This window comes from Trachurus japonicus, chromosome 10 (assembly GCF_045865225.1).
Source record: "Trachurus japonicus isolate A0001 chromosome 10, Traja_1.0".
NCBI classification, from domain to species: Eukaryota; Metazoa; Chordata; class Actinopteri; order Carangiformes; family Carangidae; genus Trachurus; species Trachurus japonicus.
Window position 1 is genome coordinate 16,180,330 of NC_140916.1, and position 12,674 is coordinate 16,193,003.

General features: G+C 44.0%; 1 protein-coding gene across 1 annotated transcript; it reads right to left on the reverse strand.

Moving 5' to 3' along the window:
• Window positions 1-250: 250 nt before the first annotated feature.
• sesn4 (sestrin 4) lies at window positions 251-12,220 on the reverse strand. Its single transcript, XM_085789581.1, has 9 exons — window positions 11,990-12,220; window positions 5,188-5,385; window positions 4,814-4,996; window positions 3,793-4,038; window positions 2,965-3,079; window positions 2,646-2,767; window positions 1,165-1,331; window positions 892-1,036; window positions 251-784 (listed from the first exon to the last, which is right to left on the reverse strand). The coding sequence occupies exons 1-9, from the start codon at window positions 12,053-12,055 to the stop codon at window positions 695-697; spliced, it is 1,332 nt and encodes a 443-aa protein (XP_085645707.1). The 5' UTR covers window positions 12,056-12,220; the 3' UTR covers window positions 251-694.
• Between the last annotated feature and the right edge of the window lie 454 nt (window positions 12,221-12,674).

Genomic DNA, 12,674 nt, shown 5'->3' on the forward strand with positions numbered 1-12,674 from the left:
TTATTAAAAGAAACTATAGTGATGTGATAACTTCCAGCAGTGTCACCGTTGTGTTTGTTCTTGACCAGCATTAATACATGAAATGTCAGGGAGAGCAAAGCGGTCGTCCTTCACAGTCCACTTAACGTCCTCCTCCAACACTGACTAGGATTGTCAAAAAAAAAAACACACAAATCAAAACAAAAGGCCCTGGTCTCCCATTAACATTCATTCAACTTGTACAAAACGTTTTTTTTTGGGGGGGTGGGAGGGGTAAGCATAGTTAATACAAAGGGAGACTGATTGAACTGAGAAGGAGAGTATTGGCCACTGTAACACGCTGCTACAACCAAGCAGTTCATCACAGACTGAGCTGGAACACATGACAACAGGTAAAAATTAAAACAACGCTAGTAATAAATTGCACACAACCTTTTTTTTTTTTTTCGAGAGCCGAGATGTTTGATGCGAGGACTTCACAATAAGAGAATCTGCAGAAAGGGCTGAGGAGGAGGGGACTGTGGCACACTATGGTATAAATACATTAACTCTGAGAAAGAGAGAAGCACATTCATGAGGCACAGCCACTAAACAATGGAGCTCTGTGTCCTTTAAAAGTGCCGCTCTCGTCCCACTTCACTGCTTCTTTATCCTTGTGTCTCTGGGTCTCTCTGTACCGGCGAAGAGTTTTGACTTGGTGCCTCCCTCGAGCACTTTAGGCGATCATGTACTGAGTGATGGCTCTCAGGGCGTATAGCAGCTCCGCCTGCAGCCGCGCCTCCATGATTAGTAAATTCACGTGTATCTAAAAAAGGGAGAGAACATGGACGTGTTATGTTTATCTGACACGTTGCGCCTCCTGTTTGCCTCGACAGATCAATGTTTTTGTCAGTGAACATCCACTCTTCTTACCCTTTCTGAAGTTTTGAGTACAGCCCAACTCAGCGGGCACACTCGGTTTTTGGTGGCGTCTGGAAAACAGGCCACAGCCTTGATGTACAGCTTCAGATCCCGCTCCAGCAGCTGGTTCACTTCACCATAATCATAATCGTCATAGCTGTAAACACGTGAATTCAAAACACATTTATTTACTACAAACTATAAACGAAAAGTTAAACTTTTATATGATTTGAAACAATAAAAGGAGCCTGTGTGTGTGTGTGTGTTTTGTTGTGTTAGTCTCACCGTATTCCTAACACACAATGGATGTAATTCCAGATTGCCCTCTTCAGGTCGGGGCTGTGCAACGAGGGGAGGGTGGTCACGCTCCTGAACCGGTCGTCCAGGAGGTGCCCGATGTCCGAATATAATCTGTTGACTAAGGAGAAGCCGTGGTCCTCCCACGAGTAGTCCTGCAACGACACATCTGCTGTTAGAGACGCCTTCCACCACAGAGTTATATGTTTTTTATTTGTTATTTAAGTCGTTTTTAAAGGGATAGTTCAACATTTTGGCAAATTGGCCCATTGCCATAATCCCCAGAGTCGTAGCAGTAGGTTCATTACCTTTAATTGTTGGTGCAAGCTATTTTTAGAACGGCGGAGCAGAGCCGTGAGCTGCTCAGAGCTACGCTACGGAGGCTAGTAGGATTTCTAGGTTTCCCTCATCAAACCCATCAAATACACAATCCAACAACTCCAAAACGCTCTGGTGGACAAGTTGTGACCTGCACATTCACCACGCTATGAGATAATAACAGAATGTTACGAGACAGAGTTGATTTAGAGGGAAATACAGAGACTGCTTGCTGAAAAACTGTCCCTGAAGGCAACGCGCATCAGCTATTTTGCACAAATTTACCTCTAAAACAAGTCAACTTCCGTTATTATCTCATAGCATGATGAATGTGCAGGTCCCAACTTGTACACGAGAGCGTTTTGGAGTTGTTGGATTGTGTATTTGATGAGTTTGATGAAGGAAACCAAGAAATCCCATTAGCCTCCGTAGTGTAGCTCTGAGCCGCTTGCAGCTCTGCTCCGCCGTTCTAAAAATAGCTTGCAGCAGCAATTAAAGGTAACAAACTTAATGCTATGACTATGGGGATTATGGCAATGGGCCAATTTGCCAAAATGTTGAACTATCCCTTTAAAGGCCTCAGGAGGTAAGATGGTGGAGAGGAGGTAACGTGTGAAAAAATAACCCATAACTCTATTTTACTGTGGCGTGCAATCACTTCAGTTACACTAAACAACTGGCCAGGAGAATAGTGGAACATGTTAAACCTGATTTAATCAGTCAATCAGTCTTGTGCACTTAGGGGGGAAAAAAACACACATAACAATTGCAAATTCATGAAGTTATAAACAAACCTTCGTCCCTGTGATTATTTTCTCTGCAATGAGTTCTCTCACAGAACTCATTTGAGTTTTTTGGAGCCAAACAAATGTATTAAAATGTCAAAATCGATATTGATAAAGCTGCTCTGCCCGGGGGCGGCCAGACTTCAGACACCTAATTTACATCTTAATTTGGTCACTGACCACACGGAAGTGCACTCACACTGTGTCTGACTTACAGTTTGCATTTACATCAGGGGTTTTATCAGACATGTCATTCTGCTGTAGATAAACTGATGGTAAATAAAAAAATGTGAAGTCTGTTTTGTTGCCAACAACTGGCTCATGAATCTACTAACTAATTATAATTGTTTATTCCCGTGTTCTCACCTGAACTCTAAATACTTGAAAGTGGTCCTCCTCCCTGCGAAACTCCTCGTAGCCAAAGTCGGGGTCTGTGATAAAACGTGATGGATCTGCGAAGCATATCATCTCCTCCTCTTCTTCCATATCTACAAGAAAGAGACAACGAAAGCAAAGGAGGTGGAGAGAGGGCGTCAATAAAGGTGCAACTTGGTCGGCGCTAAAGTTTCACATCATGCGAATGAAATGTTACGCTCAAGATAACCATCAGAAGTGAGTGGGGCAATCTAAGCAGCATCTGTGTGTGTGTGTGTGTGTTTCTCTGCTCGTCTGCCAAGTAGGTTACCTGCTTGTTGGAGTGTCTGGGTCTGCAGAAGGCGCTCTTCTCTCTTCTCTCGCTCCTCCTGGGACTTCTGAATCCTCTCCTTTAGACACACCACGTCACAACTGGAGTCCAGAGACTGTTGACACAAATATCCAGACTGATGAAGTTAAATTAAACACTCACAGGGGAACAGAAATTAACTATCAACGACTGTGGGGGGAAATAATCTAATCATACACGGATTATCTTCTGTTATTACCTTGTATTTATACAAATGAGCTCTTTGTGGATCTGCGTTTGTTCAGATTTAAAGCAGACAGACACTAAATTCATCTCCCTATTGCACATCACTGTATGAAATATTGTCTATTTCTATCTTTATCTTTTCTGCAATTACAAATCTTGAATCTTCAAAAATACCATACTCCTGCAAAACACGTCAATATTATCATGCGGAGGCAACTTGTCAATAAACCGATTAGTCACTGAACAAATAATTGCAGATTTTTCATCATGAATTATACAAAAATACCAAACCTCCACAGGTTTCAGCCTCATCACTGTGATTATTTCTATTTTTCTCTGCGTCATATCATCGTATATGAAATATTTGCAGAGAGACATATAATTTTAAGAATTCACTTAGGATTAAAGAATAAATGTTTTGCAATGAAAATGAAGCACAGAAAGATCAGTATGGAAACATCAAGCATAAGCCTTCATGTCCATTTCCACATATTCTACTTAAGAAATTAAAAAGATGGGAGGTATAGGTTTAAAACAGACTGTTTCTCATGCTCTAATTCTCTGCGACACTTGTGATAATAAAAAACAAGCCTGGTTAGTTACCCGTCGTCGTGTTTTGTGCTCCGAGGGAGTGGCGAGAGACTGAGGCACGTTGGTGTTGCCGTTGGCAGCATCGAAGGGGCAGAAGGTCGGCGGGGTACCGTTTGGAGATTTGGAGAGGGGGAGAAAGTCTGAGTCTGTGTCGCATCCAAACACAAAGCTGCAGAGGGCGTGGCAGTGCGCCAGGATCACCACGGCCTGCACCAGCTCCGCCAGCGACCAGCACTGCTCGCCGGACTTCAGCAGCGTCTGGAGGGAACAGGGCCACAAGGTCGGATCGATAAAATAAAAATCGTCTTATTAGAATTCACTGCACAAATAAAAACAGAAACACCAGAGAACATTTTACAAGTTAAACTACCTATAAAAGTAGCGATCAAAAGAATAACGACAATAATCATGATAAATAATTCAGTTTCTCTGTAATTTGGCATATTTGGTCATTCAATAGTGTCTTTTATAATTAAAGGGATAGTTCAACATTTTGGAAAATTGGCCCACTGCCATAATCCCTATAGTCTTAGGAGTGGGTTTGTTACCTTGTGACCTGCACATTCACCACGCTATGAGATAATAACAGAACGTTACAAGACAGAGTTGTTTTCAAGGTAAATGCAGAGACTGCTTGCCAAAAAACTGCCCCCGATGGAAACGATCATCAGCAGTTTTGCATGAATTTACCTCAAACAACTCTGTCTCATAACGCACCGTTATTATCTCATAGCGTGGTGAATGTGCAGGTCACAACTTGTCCACCAGAGCGTTTTGGAGTTGTTGGATTGTGTATTTGATGAGTTTGATGAGGGAAACCAAGAAATCCCATTAGCCTCCGTAGCGTAGCTCTGAGCAGCTGGCGACTCTGCTCCGCCGTTCTAAAAATAGTTTGCACCGACAATTAAAGGTAACAAACCTACTCCTAAAACTATAGGGGTTACGGAGATGGGCCAATTTGCCAAAATGTTGAACTATCCCTTTAATATACATGTTGTTTCATGGGGTTTGTGTGTGTTTTTCTTCGCCGTACCTGGATGTGTGGGCAGGCAGTGAGCCAGGGTTGGTGAGCCAGCACCTTGTTGATGTGGTCGAGGAGGCGAAGGCGAGGGGGCGCTGCCTCCAAACCCTGCAACCACAGAGGGTCCCCGCCCACCCGCAGAAACTGAGCCGAGTGCAGACACACCAGGTAGTTGCAGTGATGTCGTGCTGCAGCCTGGAGGTCGTGGGAAGAGAGGGTCGAACAGATTTAGAGAAATGACCAACTCAAACATGGCGTCTTGTTATTCTTTCATTTTGAATAATGCCGCTATGATCCGCGCTGATTCCTGCTGCTTTAACAGACGGTTACCAAACGATTATGTGTTTAGTTTTGTTACGTGCACACAGTCGGCGCAGGTCACTGACCATGATGGCGATGTAATGGCGGTAGGGCAGCGGCAAGGGGCCGTCCATGTGCAGGATGTAGTGCTGTGTGCGCAGGAAGCTCTCCAAGTACTGAGGGTGAGAGGCCATCTGCTGAGACACGGCGTCCACGCTCCCCCTGCTGACCAGAGCCTTCATGAACAGCAGCGACACTCGCTCCTTCTCACTGTTCACCATCACCTACAGAAACCAGGACACAGAGGGCGGAGAAGGTTATTTATCTACCGATGGGGAACGGCACAAACATTTGGCCGCTTGTTGCTGCAGAACAAGCGGGAGATGTTGTTTTTGTGAAGCTTGTGTCTGTGCAGAGGAGACGAGCCAGCAGCCAAGGCCATGAACCAAGTGACAGAGAATTAAATCATATTTTTCATCTAAAAACAGACAAATGTTTGCTGATTTTAGCTTCTCATGTGAGGAGTTGATGACTTTCTTTATAATACAGGACACTAAACTGAACAGCTTTTGCTTTTTCACTGTTGGTTTCACAAAAACTGTCCAGTATTTTGTAAAGTTCATCATTTTGTAGCCAAAATGATGAACTGATTGATGAAGACAACATGTAGTTGCAGCTACAGTATATAATCTATAAACCTGTTTAAGCACAAAAAATAAGGTCAACAACATTTGCAGGTTTTTAGCTGATTGAATACAATGATTTTTTTAAGCTTTTCTCTGTTACAGTACATGCCCATTGATTAAGTGGGTTGGACCAAAACAGTTTTATTTTCCTGTTCGTTCATAGACTTCATCAGTTAGGCGTGAAAGTCATCAGCAGACTAGTCAAAGAAGCAACCAGTAACACGGTTTGTCCTTTGGGGAATTATTGAAACTCATTTGGTAGCCAAAGTAGGTTGGCTCATGATAAGGTCGGCCTTCAGCAGCATCCGCTCCGTGTGATGACAGGCTCAGGCTGTGCTTTGGACTGAGCTCATGTTCCACACCTTAAATCAGCCGAAGACAGGCAAGTCTTGGAAGAGCAGCAGCCGCGATGCTGAGATACTGGCGCCACTGGCAAGTCCGTGCATTCCTTACATTATTCTTTCTCCAAATAAAACAAGCAAACAACAGCGCTCAGCTGGGAGCTCGACAGACAGACAGACAGACAGACACCGACTCCTGTCCAGTCTGATGCTCCGTACAACTCCACTTCCTCCATCGTCGGATGTAGACGAAGCACCGTGCATTAGTAGGTATTCATTTCACTTCTGAAACTAAAGTAAACAAAACAATAAAAGCCCAATTCACAGCTGAAACCAGAGGCAAGAAAACACCCAGCGTTGTCCTTTGAAAAGGGGATTTACATGCTGGGAGGAACCACAGATGAAGGAACTAATGTGACTGCTGGGCTTAGGAGGCCTTAAAGAGGGAAGCCGAGCAGCGGCAAAGAAGCGGATGAGACCAAACACACAAACATAGGAGCGACTAGGCCGAGCCCGGGGCCAAGAGAAACAGACCCATGTGGAGAGGGAAGCTGGCCTGGCCTCATAGGTGCAGCCGTTTATTACCTCTCTCATACAATAGCCTCTAGGAGAAGGTGTTTGGGAGCGAGGCCACGGCCGAGGACTCAGTTCTCCTCCATGTGAAACCCGAGCGCTCGGCGCTGATCAAAGCCAAATGGTTCACTGCAGTTTGAACCATACGAGTAGTTGGCGTAGACTTCTGCTTTTAACGGCGCAGGCTGCTGTCTAGGATTATTACTGTCCTGTCAAATCACTCCAGCTTATGTCACAGATAGTCAGAGAGGATAGTGCCAAGTTAAGTTAGGCTCTTTAACATTCAGCACCATGTTTATCTGGCCGGTGGCTCCATGTGATATTTCACCTCTTCCTGCAGTGAATGAGGGTTTCCTCCCGATCCTGCAACAGGCTCCACCTCTTGACCTATATAAAGTCCAAGCTTGAATCTTACAAGACATGTTAACATACGACATGTTAAACAAACCTCGAGTCTCATTCTGATGTTTACGTTCCCTTAATCTCACCGTTTATATGAAGCAACAGAGAAAAAAACCTTGAAAGGAGCAAGAAGATAAAAAAAGAAAAGGCACCGACTGAACGAGGAGAGTTTGCCCTAAATGAAACTCGGACACAGACCCTGACCCACTCTCGTCTGTCAACGCCAACGGACATGGGAAATGGCTGAGAGGGGGACGCAGAGCACACAGGTGCCTGCCAATCAAAGACCTTTTGACGAGAGTACGTTCACACAAGTATCTCTCTCCAAACACAAGAGCTACTGATTAGTATGCTGCACCGCAGAATCTAGGTTACTGCTCCATCAGACAAGGAACAGGGCTGTTTGACGAGCCTGCGTTTCAGAGGCCTACGACACCATACACAAAACATGCAACTTATTAAGTCCTCTAAAGACCACTTAACCTATTTTCCCCTGCATGGCTGCAGAAAGAGCTGGGGTTGTAACATTAACTGGTACTTTCATCTGATTATGAGCAAGCCACGCAAAAATGTTCAGTGCTCTCTTCAGCTCAGATACATATGATCAGAATTAAAAAATAAATCTGATTACAATAAATTTAGGACATTTAAAAAAAACAATTTGGTTGTGTCAGATCACAGACCAAGATAAATAATAAAAAACTACATGTAATTGTAACATCAGTGTTTATAAATCATTGTTAACGTAGGTTTTGGTTTGGTATTTCAGCAGACAGATTCTAGAGACCAAACAATTTCTCTATCAATAAAATTATCATCAGTTGCACTTTGAATAGCATCTATGATAAGTATATTTGGCCTTTAGGTCTCGTACGACGTACGTGCACAGCTCTTCTAGGTATGGAAAACATTTCAATCTGGAAATACATATCTGACACTGACAGTCGTTTATGAAAAGCCAGACGACTCAGATCCCACTGGGTCTTGAAAAAAAAAAAAAACCTTATCAAAGTGGGTCATCAGGAATGAACAGGTGATGTAATGAACCTGGGTGCTGGTCTGCCTGCGCTGCAGATCCTTGTACAGAAAATAAGGGAAAACACCATTTCTGTATGAGAGTGGACAGATTAATAGGTCGCTGCTGTTGTCAGACCAGCAGAGGCTGAAACGACAAGTCTTGTGTAACGAACACGCAGCCCTGTGCCCACTCATGACACTGTGACACCAGTGCCCACACCAGCCATCACCGGTAATAAACACATCGCAGTCAAAAATACATGAAACAGCCACAGAGAAGTGAAGACAAACAGATAAACGGAAACAATCTCTACAGACCAGTGATCTACCTGCCAGGTCCTGTTATTTATTCAGCCACTGTAAAGTCCAGAGCTGTGACAAAGACGGTACAGTAAGTGACGACACTCGCTCTTGCGCAGGCGAGACAGACGTGATTTGCCGCTACTGGCATCACACAATCAAAGGGGAAATTGGCATTTTGTGTAATCCCACAAACATGTCTGAACAAATACACAGCAAAAGTCAAATTGAAACAGGAACTGGAGCTGACGTGCATGGTCGTGCAGCAGGAAATGACACATCCTATACTTTGCTGACACATGCACACAAAAGCTATATTAAAAAACTCAACAATACCTCCTGTTCAAAATGATAAATATTTATGAAAATGCTTCTCATACATTAATTTAATGGAAAATCCAGCTCTTTTTTAAAGGTAAGGTCCAGCTAAAATGACACTTTCCCTTTTTCACGGTTGCCAGACTCGATTCGAGAGGCAAAAATTGCCTGAAAAATTGCTGTGTTTTAGCACCAAAGTGATCCATCCCACATTATTTAACTTTCATCAGAACTAATCAATATCTATGATTTATGTGCACTAGTGGAAGGTGGTTTGGGGCAGATGTCCTTTGTTAAATCTGTGCAGACACTCATCCACTCTGCTTCATCTCTGCTGTCTGAAAACAAGCCACAAAGCTGCACAGCACAGCAGTATTTTTGATAAGGCGACACACACGATTTAAAAAACACCTGCATGACAAGAAAAAAGCTGGTAACAAGTATGTGTGGATGAATAAACAGAAAACAGAGGGAAAAGGAACACATCATTGTTTAGGCAGTCGAGCACGGTATTTGGTTATAGATGCACGCAGTCTCATAAAGCACAAGCACACTGAGGCTTTGTGCACAGAAAACCTATTAATTCTACTTACAGAAGGCCCCGCAGCAGATTTGAAAAGAGAAACATTTTTTTTCGAGTGAAAAACAAGCCCCAGGTGACAAACACGAGACAGCAATGTTGATATTAGAGCTGCTGTATTCAAATCACAAGATGAATTCAAACTTGTGGCCTGCCTGCTAAAAGACAAATAACAGCGACTCACAGAGAGCCTGTTGTGAGCAACAACAACAACAACAACAACAACAAAAAAATCATAGGTGCAGATGATCATTTGACATTCAAAAAAAATAAATGTTCTCCTTTCCCAGCGCAAGAGGAGGAGAGGTCATTTGTTTATTGATCAGAGAGGAGCAAGAGGCAGGGATGAAATGAAAAACAGGGGTGACGTCAGTGAGGGGAGGAAAGGTAAATGGAGACAAAGACGGGCTTTGATAGCAGGCTGACAAACAAAACAGCAGCACTGTACGAGCAGGAATACGAAGGAGAGCGCAGCGCGGTGACAGACAAAGACGTGGAAAAATGATGCCACCGCCGGTCTTACCAAGGGTAAATGTGTCAGCTCGAGATGAGACGTGCATGTGTGCATGTAGTGTCTGTACGCATGTGTGTGTGTGTCTGTGTGTGTGGTAGTATTGGTGGGCTGCAGGAGGAGGGGGGTGGGAGGGGGGGGCTGCAGATACAGGAGAAGGACATCCAATCTGCATTCCTACTGAGCCTGGAAGGGGTCCATCCTTATCATGCACCGGCGTCCTGACAGCGTTTACACCCCCACACACCCCCATAACTCCACTGCTTCCCCTCCCTAAACACCAGAAACACAAGCAGCCGAGTAGAGGGGACGGTTTTGGCTCTGCAACCTGAACTCAGAGAGTAGCACAAAACAAACCAGCTGCAGCCCAAAGAGGTTTGGGGTGAGAGGGGGGAGGGAGGGGGGCAGGATTGGGGTGGAGGGGTGAAAACAAGACAAACAAAACAGCCACATAGTCAAACCCACATAGAGATGATGAGTGATTGGACCTGTCAGAAAACATGGTAGGCAGGTAGAGCCAGTTAAGACACACCGTCACAAAAGACTCTCACTGATCACAGGGGATTTCATTACTCATCGTGTTCATGAACGAGCATATCAAAGTCAGGTGTTTGAATTTATGTTGTGCTCAAACGGCTGCCAAATATTTTTTGTTGTTTATTTTCACAGACGGACATCTTTTTTTGGGATGCATGTTGGATTATTTCCCCCTCTGCAACAACATTTTGCTTTATTACAGATACTGAATGTTTTTCGACAATTACAAAACAATTATGCGGCCAAATACACAAGAGGCCAGTAAATGCAAGCCAGTGAGATGTTGTTGGTGACCAAAAAAACACAAATCTGTGCTTGAAAACCACAGCAGAGGGGTTTTGAATCCCTTGCTGCTCACATTCCTCCCTGTTTTTTGCTCCATTTCTGGACTCTAATCTGCAGCAAAACATGCCTTTTTGGACTGGAGTCGAGGCAGCGCCCCCTTTCTGTTGCAAAATGCAAAAACAGCGACAGAGGAGAAAAACAACTTTGATTGGCAGTCCAGTTCAGCCAGCAAAAAACAGCACAATAAAAGTCGCAAACCCTTCAGCAGGAAAACCGGGACAGAAAAGATAAAAAGAATAAGAAAGAAAATCTCCATCGGTTCTTTCTTTGCGATTTAACAGCAGCACAGAGACTGCTGCGTCTCCTCCACCAGACATTATATCTTATTTATGAGTAAATAAGTGACACTGCATTACTTGAGACACATCTCCCCCAAACCCTCAGATGATGTCATCCTCACCTACTGCTCACACACTGCAACGACTTCAGGTGGCCACAGTATACATTATAATGTCAGCATTACAGGGAAATATGTGTTAAAAACTTAACAATATACCCGCATATGACAAGGTAGCTTTAAAAAAAAAAAAAAAAAAATCAGCGTTGGTAGAGGAGGAACAAAAGCAAAAGCAAGCAGAGCAGAGTAGAGCAGCAGCCACCGTGATGTTAATCTGAACAATACTCGGCTGCTGTTGTTGTTGTTTAGAAAGGAAACCGTTAATATTTAAGTTGCTCTGATGTCGCCTAGTAACCAACCGTTCGCTGGTTCGGTTCTGAAGACGGAACGAGCCGCGAGCTTTACGTGACATTTTAACGCCTGGGAATGGAAACAACAAAATAACGTTTCTGTGATCTCGACGGTGAGGAAATGTGTCAGCTCTTTAATCTTTAGCTAACTGCATCGCACTCACACACACCACCAAAACAGTCAGCAACAACACTGTTCAGTCAGTCAGTCAGTGTGTTTTTGTCACAGTTACCTACGTTTTCGTTTGCTCGATAAACCGTTAGCCGAGTTAGCTGGACGAGAAGTTTGGCTGTTTGCTGTAACCCCGTCACTCACTTGACACTGTGTTAGAAAGTTTACAGACTGAAAAACTATTAACCTTAACTTTTAATGTCACACGTCGACTCTTAACTCTACTAAATGTTTTTCAATACAGCTAAAAGGAAGCAGCAAAGCAAAGCAAACGGCTCGCAGGGAGACTTAGCTTTTTCTCTCTCTTTGATAAAATAGTCGCTCGGACAAATGAATGAACGGTACTCAGGCTAATGCAGTTAGCCGCTAGCTTTTATTGTGTTAACACTGTTTTTTTTTTTATGTCAGCTTCAACCGACCTGTTTCTGGACTCGTTGGCACTGGGTTCTCAGGGGGTACTCCATTTTATTCGTACAGATGATCATTTTCCAAAAAAAAGTGTGCTATTGGAGCATGGAGGCGGCTCTTGTCTTTTCTTGGTGCTCTCTCTCTCTCTCTCTCTCCCCAGCTCGGGCTAACAAAAGGCGAAGAGGAGGCTGCCCCGCCGCCGGCCGCAGTCAGTCCGCCAGTCCGCAGCTGAAGAGTGGACTGAGGAGAGGAAAGCTTCCCGGAGCAGAGCTGACAGCTCCGGTAACAGTGCGGCCAATCACAGGGCGCAGGAGGCGGGGCCGGCCGGCTGACTGACGGGCTGAGGGAGGGTCGGTCATATCCAAATGCTAATGAACATCTGCAAACAACAGAGAGGCAGAGGCAAAAACAGGCAGAGCAGCAGGACTCCTACAGTAAGACTACCAACTTCAGACAAGTTCACGGAAACAAGGCCCCTCAGTCAGATTTACTTCATTTTGCTTCGCAGAAAGAATTAGCCGTGACATGTCCTCCATCTTGTTTTTATTTTTAAAGTGAAAGTCCTTAACTTTAGTTTGCACTGTGTTTTTTTTTTGTTTGTTTTTTTGAAATGCCTAATCAAACTGCTTTAATTTTTGTGCGTGTGTGCCAAGTCATTAATACAGAGAAACCCTCAGGCAAGGTAATGTTTTTCCA

Coding starts and splice junctions, on each gene's coding strand:
- sesn4 (XM_085789581.1), bottom strand. CDS start 12,055: ATGATCATCTGTACGAATAAAATGGAGTACCCCCTGAGAACCCAGTGC. Junction 4,997..5,187: donor GCCATTACATCGCCATCATG/GTCAGTGACCTG, acceptor CACGACCTCCAG/GCTGCAGCACGACATCACTG. Junction 2,768..2,964: donor CCAGACACTCCAACAAGCAG/GTAACCTACTTG, acceptor TCTTTCTTGTAG/ATATGGAAGAAGAGGAGGAG.